The sequence below is a fragment of the Staurois parvus genome, unplaced genomic scaffold (assembly GCF_062004578.1).
Source record: "Staurois parvus isolate SC_StPar_1 unplaced genomic scaffold, SC_StPar_1.0 ptg000903l, whole genome shotgun sequence".
Taxonomy (NCBI): Eukaryota; Metazoa; Chordata; class Amphibia; order Anura; family Ranidae; genus Staurois; species Staurois parvus.
The window spans coordinates 272941-300089 of record NW_028318699.1 but is presented as its reverse complement, the minus strand read 5'-3'; the positions used below and the strand labels follow the sequence as shown (position 1 = coordinate 300089).

At 47.7% G+C, this 27149-nt stretch overlaps 1 protein-coding gene across 2 annotated transcripts in view; it reads right to left on the bottom strand.

The window, feature by feature from the left end:
• The window catches only part of LOC149442178 (uncharacterized), a 68514-nt gene that overhangs the window by 17722 nt on the left and 23643 nt on the right, over nucleotides 1-27149 (bottom strand). Inside the window, exons 1-2 of one of the 2 annotated variants that reach the window (XM_089656408.1) lie at nucleotides 20510-20642; nucleotides 17724-17787 (exon numbers count right to left, since the gene is read on the bottom strand). In XM_089656408.1, the coding sequence (XP_089512534.1) occupies nucleotides 17724-17787; nucleotides 20510-20530 (85 nt within the window). In that variant the 5' untranslated portion in view covers nucleotides 20531-20642. Of the gene's footprint in view, nucleotides 1-17723; nucleotides 17788-20509; nucleotides 20643-27149 lie in introns of those variants that run through there. The other variant, XM_089656409.1, reaches the window with a different exon arrangement.

Below are 27149 nucleotides of genomic sequence, written 5' to 3'. Positions count from 1 at the left end.
GGCCTCCTCAAAGGGCCTGAGCAAGCGGCAGGTGTCACGCATGAGCTGCCAATGGCTGACATCGAAGTTACACAGGGGAGTACCTTTATCCGCTTGTAACATCATGAAATCGGTGATGGCCTTTCGCTGTTCGTAAAGGCGGCCTACCATGTGTAGGGTTGAATTCCACCTTGTTGCAACGTCGCAGATCAGGCGATGCTGTGGAATTCCGTTCTGCCGCTGCAGCTCAAGGAGGGTGTGCTTTGCGGTGTAGGAATGGCTGAAATGCATGCAAGGTTTACGTGACATTTTAAGGATGTCTTGCAGTGGGATGGTGGATTTTAGGAACCGCTTGACAACCAGATTGAACACGTGAGCCATGCATGGCGCATGGCACAACCTTCCTTGACGCAGAGCAGACACCATGTTCTTTCCGTTGTCGGTCAACATGGTTCCGATTTTCAGTTTGCGCGGAGACAGCCATCTGTCGATTTCTCTGTTCATTACACTGAGAAGTTCCTCCCCTGTGTGACTACATTCGCCTGGACCTGGCAGCAGCATGAGGAGGCGGTACAGGGGCCCATGGCAGATTAGGGGCCTGGCAGCAGCTATGGGAGGCCCGTAATCTGCCAGCACCCTATGACAAAAAATGGAACACACCAGCAGTGTGAGGAGACCTGAAAGTGGCACATGGCAGAGTGTGGCGATGGAGACAGCAGCAATGGGAGGCCGTACAAGGACCCATGAGACACTCTGGACCTGGCAGCAGCATGAGGAGGCACTATAGGGGCCCATGGCAGATTAGGGGCCTGGCAGCAGCTATGGGAGGCCCGTAATCTGCCAGCACCCTATGTCAAAAAATGGAACACACCAGCAGTGTGTGAGGAGACCTGAAAGTGGCACATGGCAGAGTGTGGCGATGGAGACAGCAGCAATGGGAGGCCGTACAGGAACCCATGAGAGACTCTGAACCTGGCAGCAGCATGAGGAGGCGGTATAGGGGCCCATGGCAGATTAGGGGCCTGGCAGCAGCTATGGGAGGCCCGTAATCTGCCAGCACCCTATGTCAAAAAATTGAACACACCAGCAGTGTGTGAGGAGACCTGAAAGTGGCACATGGCAGAGTGTGGCGATGGAGACAGCAGCAATGGGAGGCCGTACAGGGACCCATGAGAGACTCTGGACTTCGCAGCAGCATGAGGAGGCGGTATAGGGGCCCATGGCAGATTAGGGGCCTGGCAGCATCTATGGGAGGCCCGTAATCTGCCAGCACCCTATGACAAAAAATTGAACACACCAGCAGTGTGAGGAGACCTGAAAGTGGCACATGGCATGAGACACTGTGGACCTGGCAGCAGCATGAGGAGGCGGTACAGGGGCCCATGGCAGATTAGGGGCCTGGCAGCAGCTATGGGAGGCCCGTAATCTGCCAGCACCCTATGACAAAAAATGGAACACACCAGCAGTGTGTGAGGAGACCTGAAAGTGGCACATGGCAGAGTGTGGCGATGGAGACAACCCACCGACTGTTTTGCTCGCTGCCAAGCTGCCACCCTCTTCTCCTGATGATGTGGAAGCAATAGCCTGATGACGACGAGGCTGCCAAGTGCGATCAGCCTCATCATCATCAATTAGGGTCTCCGCCTCACTACTAGCCCCCTCGGCTGCGTGTGGGTCAGGAGACAGACCTGTCTCTAGACCGGCTACCTCGCCACTCTCCTCGCCACTACTTCTTCGCCTGGCTGCTGAAGAAGCGGATGTCTCCCCCCGTTCCTGACCGCCCTCTGTTAGCTCTTCCTCACTGTACTGGATGACACCGGGAGCACTGGCCTCTGGCTGCGAATAGTGCTGCCTCGACCCCTTCCTCTGCTGCCACGTCTGCTCGCTCCTAAAACATTGCCTCCTCTGCCACTCCTCTGCATGTTGTCTGACATACTCTTTAATTCAACGATTCTGTGTCCCTGAGTAACAATTCTGTGTCTGTCCCTGAGTAACAATTCTGTGTCCCTGAGTAACGTTTCTGTGGCCCTAAGTAACAGTTCTGTGGCCCTCAGTAACAATTCTGTGTCCCTCAGTAACAATTCTGTGTCTGTCCCTAAGTAACAATTCTGTGTCCCTCAGTAACAATTCTGTGTCCCTTAGTAACAATTCTGTGTCCCTCAGTAACAATTCTGTGTCCCTGAGTAACAATTCTGTGTCCCTGAGTAACAATTCTGTGTCCCTCAGTAACAATTCTGTGTCCCTCAGTAACAATTCTGTGTCCCTCAGTAACAATTCTGTGTCCCTGAGTAACAATTCTGTGTCTGTCCCTGAGTAAGAATTCTGTGTCTGTCCCTGAGTAACAATTCTGTGTCCCTAAGTAACGTTTCTGTGGCCCTAAGTAACGTTTCTGTGGCCCTAAGTAACGTTTCTGTGGCCCTAAGTAACGGTTCTGTGTCCCTCAGTAACAATTCTGTATCCCTCAGTAACAATTCTGTGTCTGTCCCTGAGTAACAATTCTGTGGCCCTAAGTAACGTTTCTGTGGCCCTAAATAACGGTTCTGTGGCCCTCAGTAACAATTCTGTGTCCCTCAGTAACAATTCTGTGTCTGTCCCTAAGTAACAATTCTGTGGCCCTAAGTAAAGTTTCTGTGGCCCTAAGTAACGTTTCTGTGTCCCTAAGTAACGATTCTGTGGCCCTAAGTAACGTTTCTGTGGCCCTAAGTAACGGTTCTGTGGCCCTCAGTAACAATTCTGTGGCCCTCAGTAACAATTCTGTGTCTGTCCCTAAGTAACAATTCTGTGGCCCTAAGTAACGTTTCTGTGGCCCTAAGTAACGTTTCTGTGGCCCTAAGTAACATTTCTGTGGCGCTAAGTAACGTTTCTGTGGCCCTCAGTAACAAATCTGTGTCCCTCAGTAACAATTCTGTGTCTGTCCCTAAGTAACAATTCTGTGGCCCTAAGTAACGTTTCTGTGGCCCTAAGTAATGGTTCTGTGGCCCTCAGTAACAATTCTGTGTCCCTCAATAACAATTCTGTGTCTGTCCCTAAGTAACAATTTTGTGGCCCTAAGTAACGATTCTGTGGCCCTAAGTAACGTTTCTGTGGCCCTAAGTAACGTTTCTGTGTCCCTAAGTAACGATTCTGTGGCCCTAAGTAACGTTTCTGTGGCCCTAAGTAACGGTTCTGTGGCCCTCAGTAACAATTCTGTGGCCCTCAGTAACAATTCTGTGTCTGTCCCTAAGTAACAATTCTATGGCCCTAAGTAACGTTTCTGTGGCCCTAAGTAACGTTTCTGTAGCCCTAAGTAACGTTTCTGTGGCCCTCAGTAACAAATCTGTGTCCCTCAGTAACAATTCTGTGTCTGTCCCTAAGTAACAATTCTGTGGCCCTAAGTAACGTTTCTGTGGCCCTAAGTAACGGTTCTGTGGCCCTCAGTAACAAATCTGTGTCCCTCAGTAACAATTCTGTGTCTGTCCCTAAGTAACAATTCTGTGGCCCTAAGTAACGTTTCTGTGGCCCTAAGTAACGATTCTGTGGCCCTAAGTAACGATTCTGTGGCCCTAAGTAACGATTCTGTGGCCCTAAGTAACGTTTCTGTGGCCCTCAGTAACAAATCTGTGTCCCTCAGTAACAATTCTGTGTCTGTCCCTAAGTAACAATTCTGTGGCCCTAAGTAACGTTTCTGTGGCCCTAAGTAACGTTTCTGTGGCCCTAAGTAACGGTTCTGTGGCCCTCAGTAACAATTCTGTGTCCCTCAATAACAATTCTGTGTCTGTCCCTAAGTAACAATTCTGTGCCCTAAGTAACGTTTCTGTGGCCCTAAGTAACGTTTCTGTGGCCCTAAGTAACGATTCTGTGGCCCTCAGTAACAATTCTGTATCCCTCAGTAACAATTCTGTGTCTGTCCCTGAGTAACAATTCTGTGTCCCTAAGTAACGTTTCTGTGGCCCTAAGTAACGATTCTGTGGCCCTAAGTAACGATTCTGTGGCCCTAAGTAACGATTCTGTGGCCCTAAGTAACGTTTCTGTGGCCCTCAGTAACAAATCTGTGTCCCTCAGTAACAATTCTGTGTCTGTCCCTAAGTAACAATTCTGTGGCCCTAAGTAACGTTTCTGTGGCCCTAAGTAACGGTTCTGTGGCCCTCAGTAACAATTCTGTGTCCCTCAATAACAATTCTGTGTCTGTCCCTAAGTAACAATTCTGTGGCCCTAAGTAACGTTTCTGTGGCCCTAAGTAACGTTTCTGTGGCCCTAAGTAACGATTCTGTGGCCCTCAGTAACAATTCTGTATCCCTCAGTAACAATTCTGTGTCTGTCCCTGAGTAACAATTCTGTGTCCCTAAGTAACGTTTCTGTGGCCCTAAGTAACGATTCTGTGGCCCTAAGTAACGTTTCTGTGGCCCTAAGTAATGTTTCTGTGGCCCTCAGTAACAAATCTGTGTCCCTCAGTAACAATTCTGTGTCTGTCCCTAAGTAACAATTCTGTGGCCCTAAGTAACGTTTCTGTGGCCCTAAGTAACGGTTCTGTGGCCCTCAGTAACAATTCTGTGTCCCTCAATAACAATTCTGTGTCTGTCCCTAAGTAACAATTCTGTGGCCCTAAGTAACGTTTCTGTGGCCCTAAGTAACGTTTCTGTGGCCCTAAGTAACGATTCTGTGGCTCTCAGTAACAAATCTGTGTCCCTCAGTAACAATTCTGTGTCTGTCCCTAAATAACAATTCTGTGGCCCTAAGTAACGATTCTGTGGCCCTCAGTAACAAATCTGTGTCCCTCAGTAACAATTCTGTGTCTGTCCCTAAGTAACAATTCTGTGGCCCTAAGTAACGTTTCTGTGGCCCTAAGTAACGATTCTGTGGCCCTAAGTAACGATTCTGTGGCCCTCAGTAACAATTCTGTGTCCCTCAGTAACAATTCTGTCTGTCCCTGAGTAACAATTCTGTGTCCCTAAGTAACGTTTCTGTGGCCCTAACTAACGATTCTGTGGCCTTAAGTAACGTTTCTGTGGCCCTAAGTAACGATTCTGTGGCCCTAACTAACGTTTCTGTGTCCCTAAGTAACGTTTCTCTGTCCCTAACTCTCTCCCTGAATACAGCCAGGTCTGCCTCTGTTGAATGACTGGAGGCAAATGGAGAATTCTAAAATGGCCGCCATTTATAGCTCGACCATTACACTGTGCTGGCTGGCTGGCTGCTGATTGGCTAATGCGATCACATGTCATGAATGAATGCATTATGGGTCAGTGCGCCTTGTCTGCGCGCCTTCCCAGACATCCCCGCTCTGTCGCCGCACATGTCGCCGCCATTTTAGGAAAAATTTCGATTCGCGCATCCGAAGTCTGCTTATTTTCGGATTCGACGCGAATCGAAATTTTCCTAATATTCGAAACGAATTCCACTTCGCCTACTTCGATTCGCTCATCTCTACACATGAGATTCCAATGCTAATAATCATACAGATTCAACCGGTCATCCTGAGACGGGTCAGGAAAAACATACATATTACAATGTAGATGGCCATTACCCACCAAATAAGAGTTAGGAAAAAGATCTCAGGGCGTGAGCTGGAGCGTAAAAAGAAAAGAGCGGAGAAGATAACAAGGAGGAGGGGGGGAGAGGGGAAGGAAAGGGGGAGGGGGGCGAAGAAGAAATGCAAATCGTAAACAATAGCCAATCAAACAATACAAACTGGACATACCCGCAAGGTAAAAACCCAAGTGTTATACCATAAGCCCCTGTGCTTCCACCCAGCCAGCTCATATTCCATCAAACTTAGTTGGACAGTTATGACTCGTATAAGTAAGTTTATACAAAGGAAGCGCACAGTTGATTGTCGATTTCCAGCCTGAGATCATTGGCGTGGCAGACTGCTTCCATTTCAACAAAATTTCTCTTCCAGCATAATAGAGAGAATAGAAGACGAACAATTTATTATGTTTAGATGTCTCCATGAGGTCCAAGAGAGCCAACAACATAATCAGTGGATCCATCGAAATAGACAGTTTACTAACAGCGTTAATAGTATCTAGCACCCCAGCCCAAAAGGGATGTAGCTTTCAACATTTCCAAAACATACGGTGAAACGTGCCCACCACCACATCACAGTGAGGACATGTTGCCGATCTATCAGAATATATCGCAGCCAATTGCCGCGGGGTGTAATATACTCTATGGATAAATTATAGCTGTTTGAAGCAGTCCCTGGCTGAGATCATGGTAGGGTGGCACTGTAAAAGACAACTGTCCCAATCATCCTCTGACAAAGATGGGAGGTCTGTGTGCCATTTATCATAAAGCAACTGCATTCTAGGGGTAGATAGGGGTAGCATCAGGGAATGGAGAGAGGACAACGGTTTAGGCAAGTCCTCCTTTGACAACATGTTTTCTAAAGGGTCAGTCTGAATGGTAGGGGAAGAAGGAAATTGAGCGGCCACCGCATGACGCAATTGTAAATACCGGAAAAACATCTATTTAGGCAGGCCATGATTGTGTTTGTTCATCAAAGGGAAGCAGGATGCCACAAGGCATAATATGGTGCAACGTTTTAATGCCATATCAAGCCCATATCACAGTATCAGATATCGTGCGCAGATGGTGGAGGGCAGGATTGCCCTAGAGCTGCATGTGAGGGGAGTAGGAGTTATTTACACTAAATTGAACTCTAGCGTGACTCCACACCCTCAGCGTCGTCACCATGGAAAGAGTAATGTCCAAGCTGGATTTTGGACCTCTATGAACTAGGTTACTGAATTCACCAACTGCTGCTGACTGTAGAACCTTGAATGATAGATTTGACAGTAAAAAATTGCTAAGTTTATACTGTATCTTGAAATCAGCAGAGCTGAACAGAGACCTCCATTCTCCTAGAAAACTAGCAAAAAAACTGAAGCATGGTGGTCTTGGGATAGTGTCAGGAATGGACTTGCCAATAGTGGAGGGACTCACCTGCCTTGTGGGCTGCAGTACCAGGGCTGGCCAGCGGGTGCTCTCAACAACCAGAGGTTCACTTCGGCAATTAGCCATCACCTGGGGGTGATTGCAGGTGGTGTATTTAAGGGATGGCCAGACCTGCAGTCTGTGCCTTGGTGTGTGTTTTTCCATGGGCCCCTGTATCTTGTAACCTGCATTCCTGTTTCTGCCTGACTTGTTGCCGACCCTGCCTGATCCTGACCTCTGCTGACTTCTCCTGTTTGATCCCTGGCTTGTGACCCTGACCATTCTCTGCCTGACCCCCTGTACCTACCTGTCCGTTAGTTGCTGTACCCGGCTCGTGACCTGACTACTCTCCGCCTGTCAGGAATGGACTGGCCAGCAATGGTGGGACTCACCTGCCTTTTGATCTGCAGTACCAGGGCTGGCCAGCGGATGCTCCCAGCAATCAGAGACTCAACTTTGCAGCCAGCTAACACCTGGAACTGATTATGCTGGGGTATTTAAGGGATGGCCAGACCCACAGACTCTGCCTTGGTGTTGTGTTTGTCCTGGGCCCTGTATCCTGTTTCTGTCCTGCATCCTGTTTCTGAACCGCTGCTGACTTCTCCTGCTCTGATCCCGGCTCGCTCCTGACCATCCCTCTGCCTGACCCTCTGTACCACGCTGCTTGCTACCTGTTCTGATCCCTGGCTTGTGACCCTGACCATCCCTCTGCCTGACCCTCTGTACTACGCTGCTTGCTACCTGCTGAACCTGGCCTGTGACCCCGACCAATCTCCGCTTGCTCCCTCTGTACCTACCTGCCCTATTGATATTGACCCGGCCTGCCTGACGACGCTTGCTTGTATGTACTGTTATCTGTGGGTGGTTGGTTTGGTTTGGTTTGGTTGCACTGTATTATGTTTTAGTATTGCACTGCGTTTATGTTTGTATTGTTAGTGTTAATAAATTATATTGTTTATAACATATCTGAAGTCTGCGTTTCCCTGCGTCAGCCACACACCTCTGGTCACACCTGGGAGCCCTGACATTACACCAAGGCCAATCCTGACCAGAAGTGGCTGCACAGGGAAGCCATCTTGGCTTGTTGCTGGGAAGGATGGATCTGGATGAGGTTGTGTATTTATATCTGCTAGTGTTTGATGACAGAGAGTATGCTTATCAAACTCTGAAGGAGTATCCCCGGGATCAACTGCTAGAATGTATACGGCTCGCTCATGTTCTAGTAGATCAGGGCACAGAGTTCTCTGAGGTGCAGCCTTTGATTGAGGTTTGTGCTGAGTTGGTTTCATCTGGTTCCACCGAATGCAGGGATGAATTTTTGCCACCATTTAGTGCAGACCAGGTAGAGTCCCTGGTGTGGTTATTAGAGGATGATGTGGGTTACTTTCTGGAGCGTTATTCCACATGTTCACCACAGACACTAAGAGATTGTATAAACGCAGTGCAGTCATTGACCAGACAGGCTTTGTGTAAGCTCAGCTTTGTTCAACCCCTACTGCAGACATGGACAGACTTGTTGCACCCAGCCTCAGTCAGCTTACAAAAACCCAGTCCTGCTTCTAACTCTACTCCTGTATTCCCACCAGCTCCTCCAGTTACAGCCCAGTATACTTGGCTATCTACCGCATGTCAGTACCCTGTTCCCACTCGCTGCACCTATCCTGCCTTTAACCCTGTAAAAAAGCCCTCTGTAGCAACTGCTCCCTCTCCTGTTCCATCCTCCAGTTTTTCTCTGTCTCCAGCTGCTCCATTCGTTTGCAGACCTGCGTTTACTTGCAGTGCTCCAGTAGTTAAAACCAGAAAAAAGCGAAAATTCTTTCCAACCAATACCATCCTGCCAGTATCCAAACCGGTGAACCTGCCTTCCGTGGTTCAGCCTGAAGCCTCTACTCAGCCTGAAGCCTCTACTCAGCCTGAAGCCTCTACTCAGCCGGATGCCTCTCTTCAGCCGGATGCCTCTCTTCAGCCGGATGCCTCTCTTCAGTCTGATGCCTCTCTTCAGCCTGATGCCTCTCTTCAGCCTGATGCCTCTCTTCAGCCTGATGCCTCTCTTCAGCCTGAAGCCTCTCTTCAGCCTGAAGCCTCTACTCAGCCTGAAGCCTCTACTCAGCCTGAAGCCTCTACTCAGCCTGAAGCCTCTACTCAGCCTGATGCCTGCATTCAGCCTGAAGCCTCTACTCAGCCTGAAGCCTCTACTCAGCCTGATGCCTGCATTCAGCCTGATGCCGCTACCCAGCATGATGAACTGATCCAGCCCGACGATCCTATTAGGCCAGTTGACTCGATGCCCGCTGTTGATCCAGATGATCCGGTACCTGATCCGGTGCCCGCTGTCATACCTGGTGACCCGATGCCCGCTGTCGAGCCAGACAATCCGATACCTGATGACCCGGTGCCCACTGTCGTGCCTGTTGACTCGGAGCCCACTGTCTTGCCAGACGACTCGGTGCCCGCTGTTCCGCCAAACGACTCGGTGCCCGCAGTCTTGCCAGACGACTCGATGCCCGCTGTTCCGCCAGACGACTCGGTGCCCGCAGTCTTGCCAGACGACTCGGTGCCCGCTGTTCCGCCAGTCGACTCGGTGCCCGCAGTCTTGCCAGACGACTCGGTGCCCGCAGTCTTGCCAGACGACTCGGTGCCCGCAGTCTTGCCAGACGACTCGGTGCCCGCAGTCTTGCCAGTTGACTCGATGCCCGCTGTTCCACCAGACGACTCGGTGCCCGCAGTCATGCCAGACGACTCGGTGCCCGCAGTCTTGCCAGACGACTCGGTGCCCGCAGTCTTGCCAGACGACTCGGTGCCCGCAGTCTTGCCAGACGACTCGATGCCCGCTGTTCCGCCAGACGACTCGGTGCCCGCAGTCTTGCCAGACGACTTGGTGCCCGCTGTTCCGCCAGTCGACTCGGTGCCCGCAGTCTTGCCAGATGACTCGGTGCCCGCAGTCTTGCCAGACGACTCGGTGCCCGCAGTCTTGCCAGACGACTCGGTGCCCGCAGTCTTGCCAGACGACTCGGTGCCCGCAGTCCCGCCAGTTGACTCGATGCCCGCTGTTCCGCCAGACGACTCGGTGCCCGCAGTCTTGCCAGACGACTCGGTGCCCGCAGTCTTGCCAGACGACTCGGTGCCCGCAGTCTTGCCAGAAGACTCGGTGCCCGCAGTCTTGCCAGACGACTCGGTGCCCGCAGTCCCGCCAGTTGACTCGATGCCCGCTGTTCCGCCAGTTGACTCGATGCCCGCTGTTCCGCCAGTTGACTCGGTGCCCGCAGTCTTGCCAGTCGACTCGGTGCCCGCAGTCTTGCCAGACGACTCGGTGCCCGCAGTCTTGCCAGTTGACTCGATGCCCGCTGTTCCACCAGACGACTCGGTGCCCGCAGTCATGCCAGACGACTCGGTGCCAGCAGTCATGCCAGACGACTCGGTGCCCGCAGTCTTGCCAGACGACTCGGTGCCCGCAGTCTTGCCAGACGACTCGGTGCCCGCAGTCTTGCCAGACGACTCGAAGCCTGCTGTTCCGCCAGTTGGCTCGGTGCCCGTAGTCTTGCCAGACGACTCGGTGCTCGCTGTTCCGCCAGTCGACTCGGTGCCCGCAGTCTTGCCAGACGACTCGGTGCCCGCAGTCTTGCCAGTCGACTCGGTGCCCGCTGTTCCGCCAGTTGACTCGGTGCCCGCAGTCTTGCCAGACGACTCGGTGCCCGCAGTCTTGCCAGACGACTTGGTGCCCGCAGTCTTGCCAGACGACTCGGTGCCCGCAGTCTTGCCAGACGACTCGGTGCCCGCAGTTCCGCCAGTTGACTCGATGCCCGCTGTTCCGCCAGTTGACTCTGTGCCCACAGTCTTGCCAGACGACTCGGTGCCCACTGTCGTGCCTGGTGACTCGGTGCCCGCCGCTTCGTCTGGGGGCCTGAGACCTGTTGCTCCGCCTGAGGGCCCGAGACCTGTCGCTCCATCTGGGGGTCCGGCGCCCGCCGCTCCGCCTGAGGGCCCGAGACCTGACGCTCCATCTGGGGGTCCGGCGCCCGCCGCTCCGCCTGAGGGCCCGAGATCTGTAGCTCCGCCTGGGGGTCTGGCGCCCGCCACTCCGCCTGGGGGCCCGATGCCTGTCGCCCCGCCTGGGGGCCCGATGCCTGTTGCCCCGCCTGGGGGCCCGATGCCTGTCGCTCCATCTGGGGGTCCGGCGCCCGCCGCTCCGCCTGAGGGCCCGAGACCTGTAGTTCCGCCTGGGGGTCCGGCGCCTGCCGCTCCGCCTGGGGGCCCGGGGCCTGTCGCCCCGCCCGGGGGCCCGAGGCCTGTCGCCCCGCCCGGGGGCCCGAGGCCTGTCGCCCCGCCCGAGGGCCCGAGGCCTGTCGCCCCGCCCGGGGGCCCGAGGCCTGCCGCCCCGCCCGGGGGCCCGGTGCCTGCCGCCCCGCCCGGGGGTCCGGTGCCTGTCGCCCCGCCCGGGGGTCCGGTGCCTGCCGCCCCGCCCGGGGGCCCGGTGCCTGCCGCCCCGCCCGGGGGCCCGGTGCCTGCCGCCCCGCCCGGGGGCCCGGTGCCTGCCGCTCCGCCTGGTGGCCCGCTGCCTGCCGCTTCACCTGGTAGCCCGATGTGCCTCTGCCCGGAGTCCTGCCCGATGTGCCTCTGCCCGGAGTCCAGCCCGATGTGCCTCTGCCCGGAGTCCAGCCCGATGTGCCTCTGCCCGGAGTCCAGCCCGATGTGCCTCTGCCCGGAGTCCAGCCCGATGTGCCTCTGCCCGGAGTCCAGCCCGATGTGCCTCTGCCCGATGTGCCTCTGCCCGGAGTCCAGCCCGGTGTGCCTCTGCCCGGAGTCCAGCCCGATGTGCCTCTGCCCGGTGTGCCTCTGCCCGGAGTCCAGCCCGATGTGCCTCTGCCGGTGTACCACTGCCCGGAGTCCTGCCCGGTGTGCCAGTCTTTGATATCCCGCCAGTTACCAGACCCGGGCGGTGGAACATTTTTCCCAGCTAGGACTGTTTGGAGCGCCCTGAGGCCGCTCCTTGAGGGGGGGGGTACTGTCAGGAATGGACTGGCCAGCAATGGTGGGACTCACCTGCCTTTTGATCTGCAGTACCAGGGCTGGCCAGCGGATGCTCCCAGCAATCAGAGACTCAACTTTGCAGCCAGCTAACACCTGGAACTGATTATGCTGGGGTATTTAAGGGATGGCCAGACCCACAGACTCTGCCTTGGTGTTGTGTTTGTCCTGGGCCCTGTATCCTGTTTCTGTCCTGCATCCTGTTTCTGAACCGCTGCTGACTTCTCCTGCTCTGATCCCGGCTCGCTCCTGACCATCCCTCTGCCTGACCCTCTGTACCACGCTGCTTGCTACCTGTTCTGATCCCTGGCTTGTGACCCTGACCATCCCTCTGCCTGACCCTCTGTACTACGCTGCTTGCTACCTGCTGAACCTGGCCTGTGACCCCGACCAATCTCCGCTTGCTCCCCCTGTACCTACCTGCCCTATTGATATTGACCCGGCCTGCCTGACGACGCTTGCTTGTATGTACTGTTATCTGTGGGTGGTTGGTTTGGTTTGGTTTGGTTGCACTGTATTATGTTTTAGTATTGCACTGCGTTTATGTTTGTATTGTTAGTGATAATAAATTATATTGTTTATAACATATCTGAGGTCTGCGTTTCCCTGCGTCAGCCACACACCTCTGGTCACACCTGGGAGCCCTGACACCGCCTGCTCCTCCTGTACCTACCTGCCCGATAGTTATTGACCCAGCCTGCCTGACTACGTTGTGCTCTATATGTGTATGTACCTGTGTATCTATATCAGTTTAGGTTTGGGTTTGTGTTTGTTTCACCTTGTTGTATGTATTTGTGTTAGCTTGGGGTTTGGTGCACTGCGTTTATGTTTGTATTGTTAGTCTTAATAAATTGTCTTATTTATACCATATCTGGAGCCTGTGTTTCCCTGTGTCAGTCCACACACTTCTGGTCACACCCGCATCCCTGACAGATAGGTTATACAAAGTGGGGTGGCGTACAATTGTTTTGCTGTTAAGAGCCAATTCTCCTGTAGGCAGTAGTATATCCCCGTATTTGAATCCTGTATCTCTAAATAAATGAAGGAGAGTAAAAATGATTAAAGTGTTACTAAACCCAGGACTCTGCATTCACTATATCTTGTCTCCCACAGTACACAGAACATGGAAATGCAATTATTTTAATAAATATAAACTGCTAAATACCTTTTCTCATCAGCAGTATATAACAGTCTTGTGACTTCTATCAGTGTCCAGCCGAGCACAGGTTAAAGCTTGTAGGAGGGGTTTTCATTCTCCTCCGACTGTCCTGTGAGGCTGCATGACCCCTGACCTTCTGTCTGGACAGCACTAATTGGCCCTGTGCCGATCACATGTACCCTTCCAAAAAAAAATACTCTCTAACGATACATACCAATCTGAACATGTAGAGTGCCTCCTAGAGCTCTGTACTATCAGCAGATGGACTAGGGACAGTAGAAGAAGGGGAGGATCAGAGAAGATGGGATCAAATAGCCTTTTACATAATGCAAAGGATTAACCCCTTAGGTTTCACAGTGAGTATAACAAGCATGTTTTACTGCATATACAGACTGATTTTACTGGAGCACATGCATATGGCTTGCTATGAGGGCAACCACAGGAAGAAGGGGCAGAGCTCCTGTGGGGGGGGTAACTTTAATGAAAAAACTGAAAATTTAATGGCAGATACTTGCCATCATTTTCCTTTACTGATGAGCTCCATATCAGTACATCTGCAGCCTCTACATTCTGTAACTAGTCCTACCAAGCTGGGTGGGAATTGTGTTGATATGGATTTTGTCAGGAAAGGAAAATTACGGTAGGTACCTGCCATTCAATTGTCCATTTTCCTCACAGCTCCATGTCAGCACAGCTAGGAACTAACTAGCCACACAGGGGAGGGATAATGCTATACACTCCTCAATTCTGGCAAAAAGCAGAATCCAAACTCAAGTCAAGTGTCATTAAGACTGCTTCTATACAGTATCGAGCCATGAACGTATATATTCACCCCCACGTAGTTGCCTTGAAGATCGTGTCTGGGAACACTCAGTCTACTGCCACTCACAAGGTTGAGACTCTTCGGGTGGACAATGATGTGATTCTCCCTGGCACAGCTAACCCTTTCAACTTGTAGGCCAAGGAGTTGAGCTTCACCAACCAAGAGGCAATATTTTTGTTGGAAGACATGAACTCATTACACGCTCCACATGGAATGGCAAATAAGTGCTCCGACTTCTTGATGCCAGATGTCGCCTTGATGTAACATTTTAAAGCTTGGCCCACATCTGATTGGCTAACTTCTTGTGTATTCCCCAAGAGGAACATAGGGAGGACAACTTTTTGTGCTATGGACTCTGAAGGCTGTCACGATCGCGGCGTCAGACCCCAGACCTTCTCACCAAACTCGTGACTGAAGGACTATCCAATCTAAAACTGTGATGTGACATGCGTAACAATGCCGCCCCCAGCTGTACCCGGCACAACGATTTTCCAGCTAATGGATACAGATCGATGTACCGACAGCCTGAGCGATTGTTACTGGGTCGGGTTAATTATGCAACTAACCCTCCACACTGCCACCACCTCCTTTTTGGACAGAGAAAGAGGAAACTCGCAATATCGCTATAACACTATAATAATTGAAATAATCGTCCGCATAACCCGGTCATTGACACAGGCCGGTTATACAGAGAGTTAAACCAACAGTAGCGTCTCTTTAAAGGCAGGAATTCGTAAATTGCAATTAAGGGCTATAGAAACAGTTCAACACTTTCAGAAAGGAAGATTTATTACTAAAAGGGTCAAACAGGTGCAATAAAAATATTTACAGAGAAGATGTAACTAAGATATATATATATACATAGAAAACAGCACAGCAAAGAAATAACAGGAAGAATTAAAGGGTTAAGTTACTTGCCATTTAAGCCTTGAATGGAAGCAGATCACGTTTCAGAGTGAATGGTCTCCCCAGGTGGTATATTGATGTTAAGAATGGGAGATGTCTTTAACTTAACTTCCTTAGGCTTGGCAGCCTGTTTTAAAGTTTCCCAGCAGAGGGTGGTTCTGAAGTGAAAGACCAATCCCCTGTTTAGGGAGGGATTATCAGGCGGAACCCTAAACTGGAACCAACATCTTTCATAATTCATATTCTGGTCTATAACTTTCTATCTGCACAAGCGACAGTCCTCCCACGGGTATATTATCATGCAGATAAGCCTGAGGATTATTTAGATATGAATTATGCAATTATATGTGGCACGGTTCGCGAGTTCTATGTTCCGGCTTCCCTGATGGCCCGAGATAAATGAGTGACCCATCAAACTGTTCGTCTGCTCATTGGCCATCTGACAAGGTGCCCGGTTTTTGTGTAAATCTTCCATATTCCAAGATATGAGACATAGGATAAAAATTGATTTGAGGAGTGTTCATTTAATTCTGTCACCTACGCTGCTAGGTTTTATGAGGCTAAAACCTCATTCAATCCCTGGGAAAGCTGCCTTATCTCTTTTTTCGAGGCATGAAATTACACAGGATCTCAGGACAGTGGGACTCCAGCTCTCTTGGGAACCTGGCCCTATCTTGCCTAGGTGATAAAGGTTACAGCTTCACAGACCGCTCGGCACCTAGCTTGGCAGGCCAGTGACCCATAAACAGTACACACACACACACTGGCCAAAATGTCCCTCTCAGTGAGAGGGAGGGGTAGGAGAGAAATGGATACCCTTAGCAAGATGGAGTCTGAAACCAAAATGGTTGAACCGCGTCCATCTCGGATGCACGCGTTTGCGACAAAGGCCACTTAGGCACAATCTTGAGAATAAGTATGAATGCCACATAAGAAAGGGTTTTTTAAACCCCAGGGCCGCTAATATGGAAAATCTTTTGGTTGATGTAATTGCCACAAGGAAAGAATTTTTCAGTGAGAGGTACCACAGGGGGTCACCTTGATTGAAGGCATCTGATGCAAACAAGTCCAACACCAATGGGAGACCCAATTCATAAACAACAATCCCTTAGGTAGGTTTCAACCAGGCTGCAGCTTGGAGAACAGTATAAGTGAGTGTTGAATGCCCACTGTATGCCAGTGAAGGCAGAGATAGCTGAAATGCGGGCCTATAGCATCATTATTCATAAACCTAAATCAAGCCCCACCTGCAGAAACTTCAGAATGTGACAGACTTGTGAAGAGCCCAGTGTGAAACCTTGATTAGCAGCAATCCTGTGAATTTATGTCATATTCTACTGTAGGCACTATTAGTGCTGTTCTTCTGTGATTTCATAAAAGAGTATTCACAACCTTTACAGAGCACCTGAGATCTATTAGCCTCTGCATCTCAAGACCCAAGCCATGAATTTGAGCCTGTCAGGTTTTGGGACTTTGGAGAAGATCCGATCTTACCGACAGAGGGAGTGGATCCTTGACACTCATTAGGAGGGGCAGAGGGTACCAAGACCCCTTCGACCAATCTGGGATTACCACTAGAACTATCCCCTTCCCCTGCCACAGCTTCAGCAGGAAGCTGAGATCAGAGGGAGAGGCAGAAAGGCATTAACTGTCCTGGAGATCCACCCTGCGATCAGCACCTCCACCCTGATTACTTGTGGATGCTGGACCATGGAATAGAACTTCAGCAACTTCTGAAGAGGATTGTTTGCCTGGAAGGCTAGGAGACAAAAAGGTAGGAATTTGCAACAGAATTACAATAATATTCTGCAATCTACACACACCATCCAAGGGAATTGTTGACATCATGAAGACCTTCTGTTTTTTTTCTTTTTCTTTTCTTTTTGAGAAACTGGAGTGCACAAACAAACAATATAAAATGATGTTCTGTACTCCAACAGGCAATGCTGTCTAAAGTAGTCATCCACAGGCAAATCCTCTACCTTCTCTGGGAATGTTGGTCTTATAAGGGGGTTGGCATAATAAGCACAATAGTAAAGCAAACATGAGAAGCCACCAATAAGTTAATGCCATGTGTGAACAGACAAAGTATTACTTTGTGCACCTGTTATGCAGAGTACTACCTTTGGAGGAGCTCAGGGTATGCACAGTGGCTGCAGCAAGCAAGGCACAACAATACCTAGCAATGCAGCATTCATTTGGATACATTTTGGTTACATTTTAAAATTTAGCTCACCCAACCTCTGGCGGTCTACTGCAAACACTGGCACTGTGCGGGTTTGTGTGCCTAGGGGTGACTTTTCTGACACCACTGCCTACATCATATGGACCCAGTGGACCTCAGTCAAGGCTGTTAGCCATGATAAAAGCCACCCACGGGGCTCACTGGATTATGGGTAATTTAGCAGATACACCAGGGACTGCATCCAGCTGAAACCCACACACATGGATGGACAGCCAGCCCTTTAGACCAGCCAGGTAGAGGAACGCTTAGGCTGTAGGTTGGCTCAAATTTATGAGTTAGATCCTGGAAGCATTGGGGGGAGTGGGGCCCTTACCCGGCTGTGCTGACATGGAGCTGTCAGGAAAAAGGATTTAATATTACTTGAATGACCCACAACCAACGGGTCTGCATAGGATGTGTAGTCCAAAATGAATTTTGCTGTTATATATATATATATATATATATATATACGCTGTTTGAACAGTCTACAGTTACAACAATTAGCTCACACACATCAGCCCTTCTAGATATGATCATAAATCCAGGATGGGTATGTTAAACACCGTTTTTTGTTGTTTTTTTTAATTTTCAACTATGAACACAAATTTTTTTAAAGGCAGAAACCATGTATACTTTAGTCTGTGCTTTTACATTTGACATTCCCTGCTACTAAGGCATTTAGAAGGACATACCTGGAAAAAACAGGAGCAGGAAAAGTAGGAAGAATCTCACTGACATCTCCATTTCAACACCCTTCTGTGAAAAGAAAAAACATAGCATAAACTATATAAATTCGGAATATTATAAAATGGCAAAAGTGATGTACAGCATATATATGGGAGTAAAAGATTCATTTGCCATCTCTATTAAATGCTGTATGTCATGGTCATATAGTGAAACCCAACCACATATGTGACTGTAATCTTCCTCTTTGATGCTATTCATGGTAGTTCTTAAGAAGATGGTCAATACCTTTTTGTATCTGGACATCTGCTGCATTCTATGCTTTTTGCAAGCATGTTTCCAAGCATACATTACATAAACTGAAGCAGATCAGACAAGCTAAATATTGTATTAAAACGTTCAAGACTAGTTCAAGAATAGTGGTCCGAAAATCATAATTGAACATTGTCATTGGTTCCAGCTCTTGCATGTGCATTGGCTTTGTAAAGTTCTCTGCAGAACATTTTGTGGAACCAGGGACTTCAACCACTTGCCCTCCAGAAGATTTACCCCCCTTCCGGACAAGGCCATTTTTTGCTTTTCTGCACTGCTCTATTTCAACTGGTAATTGCGCTTTCATTCAGTGCTGTACTCAAACAAAATGTATGTCTTTTTTCACACAAATAGAGCTTTCTTTTGGTGATATTTGATCACCGCTGGGTTTTTTATTTTTTGTGATTTAAACAAAAAAAGACCAAAAATGTTGAAGAAAAAAGATATTTTCTACTTTCGGTTATAAAAAATATTCAATAAACTCAAAGTTAGTCATAAATTTAGGCCAAAATGTATTTGGCTACAAAAAAATCCCAATGCGTGTATATTAATTGGTTTGTGTGAAAGTTATAGTGTCTACAAACTATGGTATATATACTGGAATTTATGCAGCTTTTACTTTCTGACTGCCCCCAAGGAATTTGCTGAGAGGCATGTAGAGTTCATGGAAGACTTTATTTTTTTTGCCACAATTTTACACAAAGCTGTTATTTAACCACTTGCCAACCAGTGATAGCCATATAACAGCTTCACCGCGGCCGGACAGTTCTGGGAGGGCATCCTGGTGGCACTGATGATGCTGCACTGATAGGAGGCACTGATAGGCGGTACTAATGGGCAACACTGGCGAACGGCACTGACTGACAGCCCTGACTGATGGCACTTACTAGAGGCACTGATGGGTGGCACTGATGGGTGGCATTGCTGGGCACTGATGGAAGACACTGCTTGGGGCACTGATCGGTGGCACTGATGGGCACTGATGGGAGGCACTGCTGAGCACTAGTGGGTGGCACTGTTGGGTGGCACTGCAGGGCACTGATCATCAGTGCCCTGATGATCAGTGGTAATCTCCTCTGACAGCTGCTAGTTATCAGCAGTACTGTCCTCACTTTGTGACAGTGCTTCCGATAACCAGCAATTGTATTTAGTCCATGATCTGCTGTGTCATTGGACACGAGGTAAAAGGCCGCTGTGATTGGCCTTTTATCTCAGCACATCATCAGCTGTGTCCATAGGACACAGCGATCACAGAGATCGCTGGGTGCTTGCCCCTTTGGGGCATGCGGAAGGGCGCGTTCTGGGAGGACATCATGTGACGCACTCCCAGAACTGGGTAACCGCGCTGTAGCCGTCATTCGGCTATAGTGCAGTTACCAAGTGGTTATGGAAGAGTGGCAAGAAGAAAGCCATTGTTGAAAGAAAGCCATAAGAAGTCCTGTTTGCAGTTTGTGAGAAGCCATGTGGGAGACACAGAAAATGTGGAAGAAGGTGCTCTGGTCAGATGAGACCAAAATTTTACTTTTTGGCCTACAAGCAAAACGCTACATGTGGTAGAAAACTAACACAGTACATCACCCTGAACACACCATCCTCACTGTGAAACATGGTGGTGGCAGCATCATGTTGTGGGGATGCTTTTCTTCAGCAGGGACAGGGAAGCTGGTCAGAGTTGATGGGAAGATGGATGGAGCCAAATACAGGACAATCTTAGAAGAAAACCTGTTAGAGTCTGCAAAAGACTTGAGACTGGGGCAAAGGTTCACTTTCCAGCAAGATAACGACCCTAAACATACAGCCAGAGCTACATGGAAGGGTTTAGAACAAAGCATATTCATGTCTTAGAATGGCCCAGTCAAAGTCCAGACCTAAATCCAATTGAGAATCTGTGGCAAGACTTGAAAATTGCTGTTCACAGACACTCTCCATCCAAACTGACAGAGCTTGAGCGATTTTGCAAAGAAGAATGGGCAAAAATGTCCCTCTCTAGATGTGCAAAGCTGGTAGAGACATCCCCAAAAAGACTTGTAGCTGGAATTGCAGAGAAAGGGGGTCCTACAAAGTTTTGACTCCGGGGGGCTAAATACAAATGCGTGCCAAACTTTTCAGATATTTATTTGTAAAACATTTTGAAAACCATTTCTCATTTTCCTTCCACTTCACAATTATGTGCCACTTTGTGTTGGTCTATCGTATAAAATCCCAATAAAATACATTTACGATTTTGGTTGTAACATGACAAAATGTGGAAGATTTCAAGGGGTATGAATACTTTTTCAAGACACTGTATAGAGCTACTGCTAACATTTAAATATATGAATGAAAAAGTTCTTACATCTGTACAGAAACTGACATTTAAGTGAAAATAGCCAAAACATACAGTAAATTCTAGGTATATTGGGCTTTTAAATGAACCTAATTTTCAGTTTAATGGAAAATATATAACTGTCTATAATACAACAACAAATATGAAGGAACTTACCGCTCCCAGTTTGTACTTCATGAATTACCAAACAGGTAGTTCATTTCAGTAAACATTGCTAATCCCAGAGAGCAGTTGACTTGCAGAATATGTGTGCTATCCTGTCAGATGATATGATAGGACAACATCGCTCTTTACAGGTAAACCCCAGTAATAATACTGTCAGAGGAACATCAACAGTTCTGCTTGGAATGATAGCCCTGAGGGGTCTGTTAATACTGTATTTTGCAAACTGTCACATAGGCAGCTGTTGGTCACATTATCTAAAATAAATGATAGTATAAAACACAAAGGTGGGTCAGTTTTTAGAATATGACTACATATGGCTATGGGCAATAACCTTGCTATGGGCAATAACCCTGACTATGGGCAATAACCTTGCAATGGGAAATAACTCTGACTATGGGCAATAACCCTGCTATGAGCAATAACTCTGACTATGGGCAATAACCCTGACTATGGGCAATAACCTTGCTATGGGCAATAACTCTGACTATAGGCAATAACCCTGCTATGGGCAATAACCTTGACTATGGGCAATAACCTTGACTATGGGCAATAACCTTGCTATGGGCAATAACTCTGACTATGGGCAATAACCCTGTTATGGGCAATAACCTTGCTATGGGCAATAACTCTGACTATGGGCAATAACCCTGCTATGGGCAATAAACCTGTACTCTGTGTATTATGTACTCCTGCCCCCTGTAATTTGTGTGTTACTCCTAACACCTGCAGTTTGTACGTTATGTGCTCCCTCCTGACCCCTGAATTATGTGCATTACTTACCCCTGTCCCTTGCACTGCACTTTTCGCATTCCTGATCCCTGCGTTATGCCCTTCTGACCCCTGCACCGTGTGTTATGCATTTCTGACCCCTACGCCCTGTTGGCTATGTACTTTTGACCCCTGCACTCTGCACACTACATACTCCTGACCCTGTACTCTATGGGTTATGCACTCTTGACCACTGCAGTTTGTGTAATGCACACCCCTGACCCCTGCACTCTGTGTGTGTTAGGGCTCATGCACACTGCAGCTGATAAACTCACGTTTAGGAGCTGTTCAGCATTTGTTTCAGCAGCCCCTGAACTGTCCCTAATGTTTTCCTGTATCCATGTACACAGTCATTTACGGGCATTTGAGTTTACATTCGTTTTTTTTAAATCAGAAAACTTGCGTTCAGCAGTTGATTTTATCAGCGCTTCAAACGCAAAACGCGGATAAATGTGGCAAATCCCATTTAGAAGCGTTTGCATCTGAAATTTTTTTTTAACTCTTCCAGTTCCCAATGCTGTCCAGAGCCTTTTTTCATCATGGAAAATGCATGCAAAGCATTTTCAAGGTACTCAGATGGACAAAACACTGACCACAGGATGTTCCTACCAAGCTTGTCATACATTGTAATGACCAATTCACACCTCAGACCTCTCCCACCCTTGGAAACAAAAGATATGTTAATGCCAATTCACACCTCAAATTCCTCGTGAAGACCCCCTGCCAGGTGGCCTTAATGACTCTCTCCACCAGACACCTTCCCAACCTTGGAAAAAAAGAAATGTTAATGAGCAACTCACACCTAATTATCTCAACACATCCTGCTGTGTCTGCTTCTACTCTCTGTATTTCTCTGAAACAGTCTGAAATAGTTAATAATTTATCACTTTTCAGTGCATTCTGGGCATTTGGGAGGTTTTCCTGTGCTTATCTTTAAAAAACGCTTCTAAATGCAAACACACATAAACATCCATAAACGCGTTATGCAAACACGGCTAAACAGATGTTTTTAAACCTACGTTTTCCAGCAGTCAGTTTCCATCGTTTGGAGCCTTACATTCCAAACCTCTGCACTTTATGCATTATGCACTCCTTTTCCCTGCATTCGGTGGGTGTTTTGCATAGCATCTTTTATGGTTCTTGCAGTAAACCCAAGGAAGCAATTAAAGCTCTGTAGTGTATTTATGTGCTTTTACCAAACAAACTGCTGCACATATAAACTATTACAATTATAGGCATATAGTACAAGACTGAAAGATATTACAGCAAATGAAGCAAATGCTAACTGATCTTTTAATACTTTCATTTCTGCCTTGTCCCTCCTTTGTAATTCAATATGGAGACCATGAAGGAAGTACCAACCAACTTGGGCCACTGTCTTCTTCTCTGCTTTACAAAAATCAAAACACTCAAGGTTTAAGTCTACAAAATGATCTGAGACTTTCTCACCCCAAGTGTAATTCAAGGGAGAAGCATACTTTGCAAATTCCTTAGCAAGAAGCTCTCACTCATTTTCTTTGGCCCAGGTAGGCAGGTTGCTGTCAGGGCAAGGAAGCTTTGCGTCGGCACACACCTATGTGCCAATGCCGGGTACCCGTCAGTCGTGCCGGAGTGCATGCACACAAGGTTGTGCGCACGCGAGTGCACGCATGTGCATGTGCCAGCGTGCACAGGCGGGCTATTTAAACCCCTGCCGCACTTAAACTGGTGCCTTCTGGTCTACTACGTTATGTGCTTGTTGCTTGTATCCTGATTCTAGTTATCTACCTGATTTGACCTGGCCACGATTGAACTATGCCTGCACCGACCCGGCTCATCTCTTGAGTATCTGCTTGCCTGCTCCTCTGTACCTGATCTGCCCGATTGATCCTGACCTGGCTTGTCTGACGCTGCTACCTTTCCTGCCTGTGACTATCTCTGGCTGCCAGCTGCCACGGTTGTCCAAACCTCCACTGTACCTTCCTGCTGCTGCACCTGCTCACCTGCATCCGCAACTGACCTACATCCTGGTCTTCCTGGTCATCACCTGCCAGCTGTCACCGCAGACCCTTCAGGCACTCGTGCCCCTCCTGGCTTGGTGCCTTCTGTTTACCCTATCAGGGGTCCCAAGCGGGAGTTGTAAGAGGACGCCCTCTCTCCACGTCAGGCTCCCCAGCCAGGTACGTGACAGTTGCATACTACTCCTGGACACCAAAAATCTTTGCATCCTTGCATTTCCTAAACAGCTTATGCAGCATTTTTCCTTAGCACAAGCAACAGAAAACAGGTCTGCTTCAGTTGAACTTTAGTGGAAATCATGGATGAGCCCCAATTATTTTGCGTTGCATCTTTTAAGGTCAATTTGCAATAAAGCAAGGAAGCTTAGACCTCTGTAGTGTATTCATGTTCTTTTACTAAACAAAACTGATGTACATACAAATTATAGGAATACAGTACAAGACAGGCAGATATAAATACAACAAGCAAAATGCTACATTCTTCCTAGCGAATAAACATGAACCATGGTCTGTATACAATAGGAAGATGCTAAAAACTTACTTAGCTCAGGTTATAGCAGCTTTACAATCTAGCCAAAAGTATTGGCACCCCAGCATTTGTGTCAGATGATGCACCACTTTGCCCAGAACATTGTTGCATTTACAAACATTTAGGCATTCCCATGTGTATTTCTTTTGTTTGTATTGGTATGACACAAAAAGGTGGAGAAACAAAAAGCCGAATCTGACACATTCCACGCAAAACCCCAAAAATGGACTGGACAAAATATTGGCACCTTCTTAATATTGCAAGAACCAATTGTATTCCACGTTTGTGGTGCTCCTGTAATTTGTAATTAAACTCTCCTGTATCAATCAACAGGTGCTGACAATATAGAAATCACACCGGCAACTAGTTAAAATGGTAAAAAATTGACTCAACCTTTCTGTTTTGTGTCTCTGTGTGCCACATGAAGCATGGAGAAAAGAAAGAGCAGCATAGAATTGCCTGAGGATTTGAGAACAAAAATTGTGAAAAAGCATGGACAATCTCAAGGTTACAAGTCCATCTCCAGAGATCTTAATGTTCCCGCGTCCACTGTGCACAACATTGTCAAGAAGTTTACAGCCAATGGCACTGTAGCTAATCTCCCTGGTTGTGGATGAAAGAGACAAATTAATCAAAGATTGCAACAAAGGATTGTTCAATGGTGGATATAGAACCTCCATCGACTTGCAGACACATTCAAGCTAACCTTCAGGCACAGGGTACAACTGTGTCAGCTCGCACTATACGTTGCCATCTGAATGGAAAAGGGACACTTTGATAGGTGACACAGGAGGACCCCACTGCTGACACAGAAACATAAAAAAGCCATATTGGAGTATGCCAAAACATACCCGAGGAAGCCAAAATCCTTTTGGAATATTGTGTTGTGGACAGACAAAACAAAATTACAGCTTTTTGGTAAAGTCCACCATTCTACTGGCTTCAGAAAAAGCAATGCGGCCTTTAAAGAAAATAATACAGTCCCTACAGTCAAACATAGTGGAGGTTCACACAGGTTTTAGGGTTTCTTCACCGTGGAGACCGTGACTGGAGATCTTGACCATGGGCATGATATTAGGAAATCTGAACACTACCAAAGAATTCTGGGGTGCAATGTAGGGCCCAGTGTCAGAAAGGGAAACTCATACAAATGAGCGCAGAGAGGCCACTCCAGGTGGAAACATTTGAACAGTTAATCATGAGCTCACCACTGCTGCCTTGTTAATTATTTGCATGATGAAGAGAACTGAAAAGAATAGGCACTGTGGAAAATGCTCTCAGTCAAGCACCTTAATGAAAGGTGCATCTTTATTGGGTGATACAAAGTAGCAAATATAATAAAATTTGACCAGCCTGAAGTGAACAGTGTGACTCCAACTCTAAGTTAAAAATGACATCTCTGGTACATGGAAGCTATGTCAAAAAATGAGTTTATAGTGAGGTAATTTTGGGTATATGGATGAAGAAAGGAGGGGGGGAGGAAGGTTGGCATATGAAGGTAAAAATGACTGTATAAAACGTACTGCTAAAAGAAGTATAGTAAAATCAATATGGGTATCAAATTAGGTAGCTCATATGTTCATAATCAAGTAAACGCAATAGATGCGTAGTAACATATATTCAGAATTGAGTAAACACAATATATACATGGTAACAGTGAAAGTTAAAAAACAAGTGTTAAAAGAAGACAATAATAAAGAAGACAATAATGTATATAAAAGAAATATCAGTACATAACCGTAAATAATGGTTGAGTGAAAAAAAACAGGAGGATCCTAGTTCCGGGGACTATTGGTCATACTTGTTAGATAATACTATGGATTTCAAGGTCCTTATTGAGACCGTTGGGGGTCATAGAACCTAACTTGTAGATCCATAACGTCTCTCTTCTACATAAACGGGCTAGTCTTTCGTTGTCAGTAAATGTACCCTTTGGAATATGTTCGATTGCTAAGACCTCAAGAAGACTTAAATTCGCCGGCTAGGGTTACCAGAGACTTGACAAAGCGCAACTGTACAAAACATGTCGTCTTGGTAACCCTGCATACGCTCCCAGCTGAAGCCAACGCCGGACACTGCCTTTTCTTGCCGTGATGACGCCACCCAGGACGCCGGTACGCTGACACCACGTGATTTGAAGCTGACAAGAGCGTTCTCTGATCTCAGCTCTCTTCCGAGCAGACAGGCCATCCGTTGGAGTCACACTGTTCACTTCAGGCTGGTCAAATTTTATTATATTTGCTACTTTGTCTCACCCAATAAAGATGCTCCTTCATTAAGGTGCTTGACTGAGAGCATTTTCCACAGCGCCTATTCTTTTCAGTTCCCCGGAGTCAGAAAGTTGGTCCTCCGTCAGAGGTCATGGGTCTTACAGCAGGACAATGACACAAAGCACACTTCAAAAAGCCCCCAGAAATGGTTTCAGACAAAGCACTTATGCTGTTACACAGTTAATATTTATGTTAATGTACATGAGAATTCATATAGTTTATTTTTTGTACCATTTTCTATGGACATTTCTATAGTTAGTAATGCTGCCATCCAGTGGTCTTATTTGGTAATACACTTTGTTTTTCATGTTACCTCCCTGAGATCTATGACACAGTTCCTTTGTATATGAAGCTCCTCCCTTCTTCTTGAGTTCAGCACTTCCTGTGTCATGGATGCAGCTAACAGACCACATGTAACAGGGACACATGTATTCTGCATAGTACGCTACAGAAAGTATCATCTTTTGACCGCATAATACTGGAAACCATTCATTCTGCTGTATCCTGTTGTCACATGTACAGAATAAAGCAACTTCTGGATGAACACAGTATTGGTGAGTTCAGCTATCTGACAAGGATTGCCCACAGTGATTATATCTGCTTATACAGGCTAGGCAGAGAGGTCTCACAAGGGATAAATCGCTATCACAACAATCTGAGTCAGAATAGTCAAAAGATGCATAGAATCCCTACAGCCTGCTGTGTATATGTGTGCGCCTAATCTGCAATCAAGCTCAGTGCCATCCGCCATCTTGCAAAGCACATGGTCGCACAAGCTTACTGCACTTCATGTGAATGTTGAAAACTGTTTCTCTGCATTGAACTGTGTTACCCCCACCTGTCTAAGCTGCTGTTCGTCTTCTTAAAGAGACAGTACCAATTTTTGCAGAACAGTAAAAAATGTCTAGACAAGGCTCTGAACACTCCTTTATGGCCGAACCAACGCAGATACATCATTCCTCTGAACCAGCAGACATACAGGGAGCAGATTCTGCAGACATTCCCGAACAGAGCGTAAAACCCAAACGTACAATAAAACCGACACAGAAACTCAGGGAAAACTATGA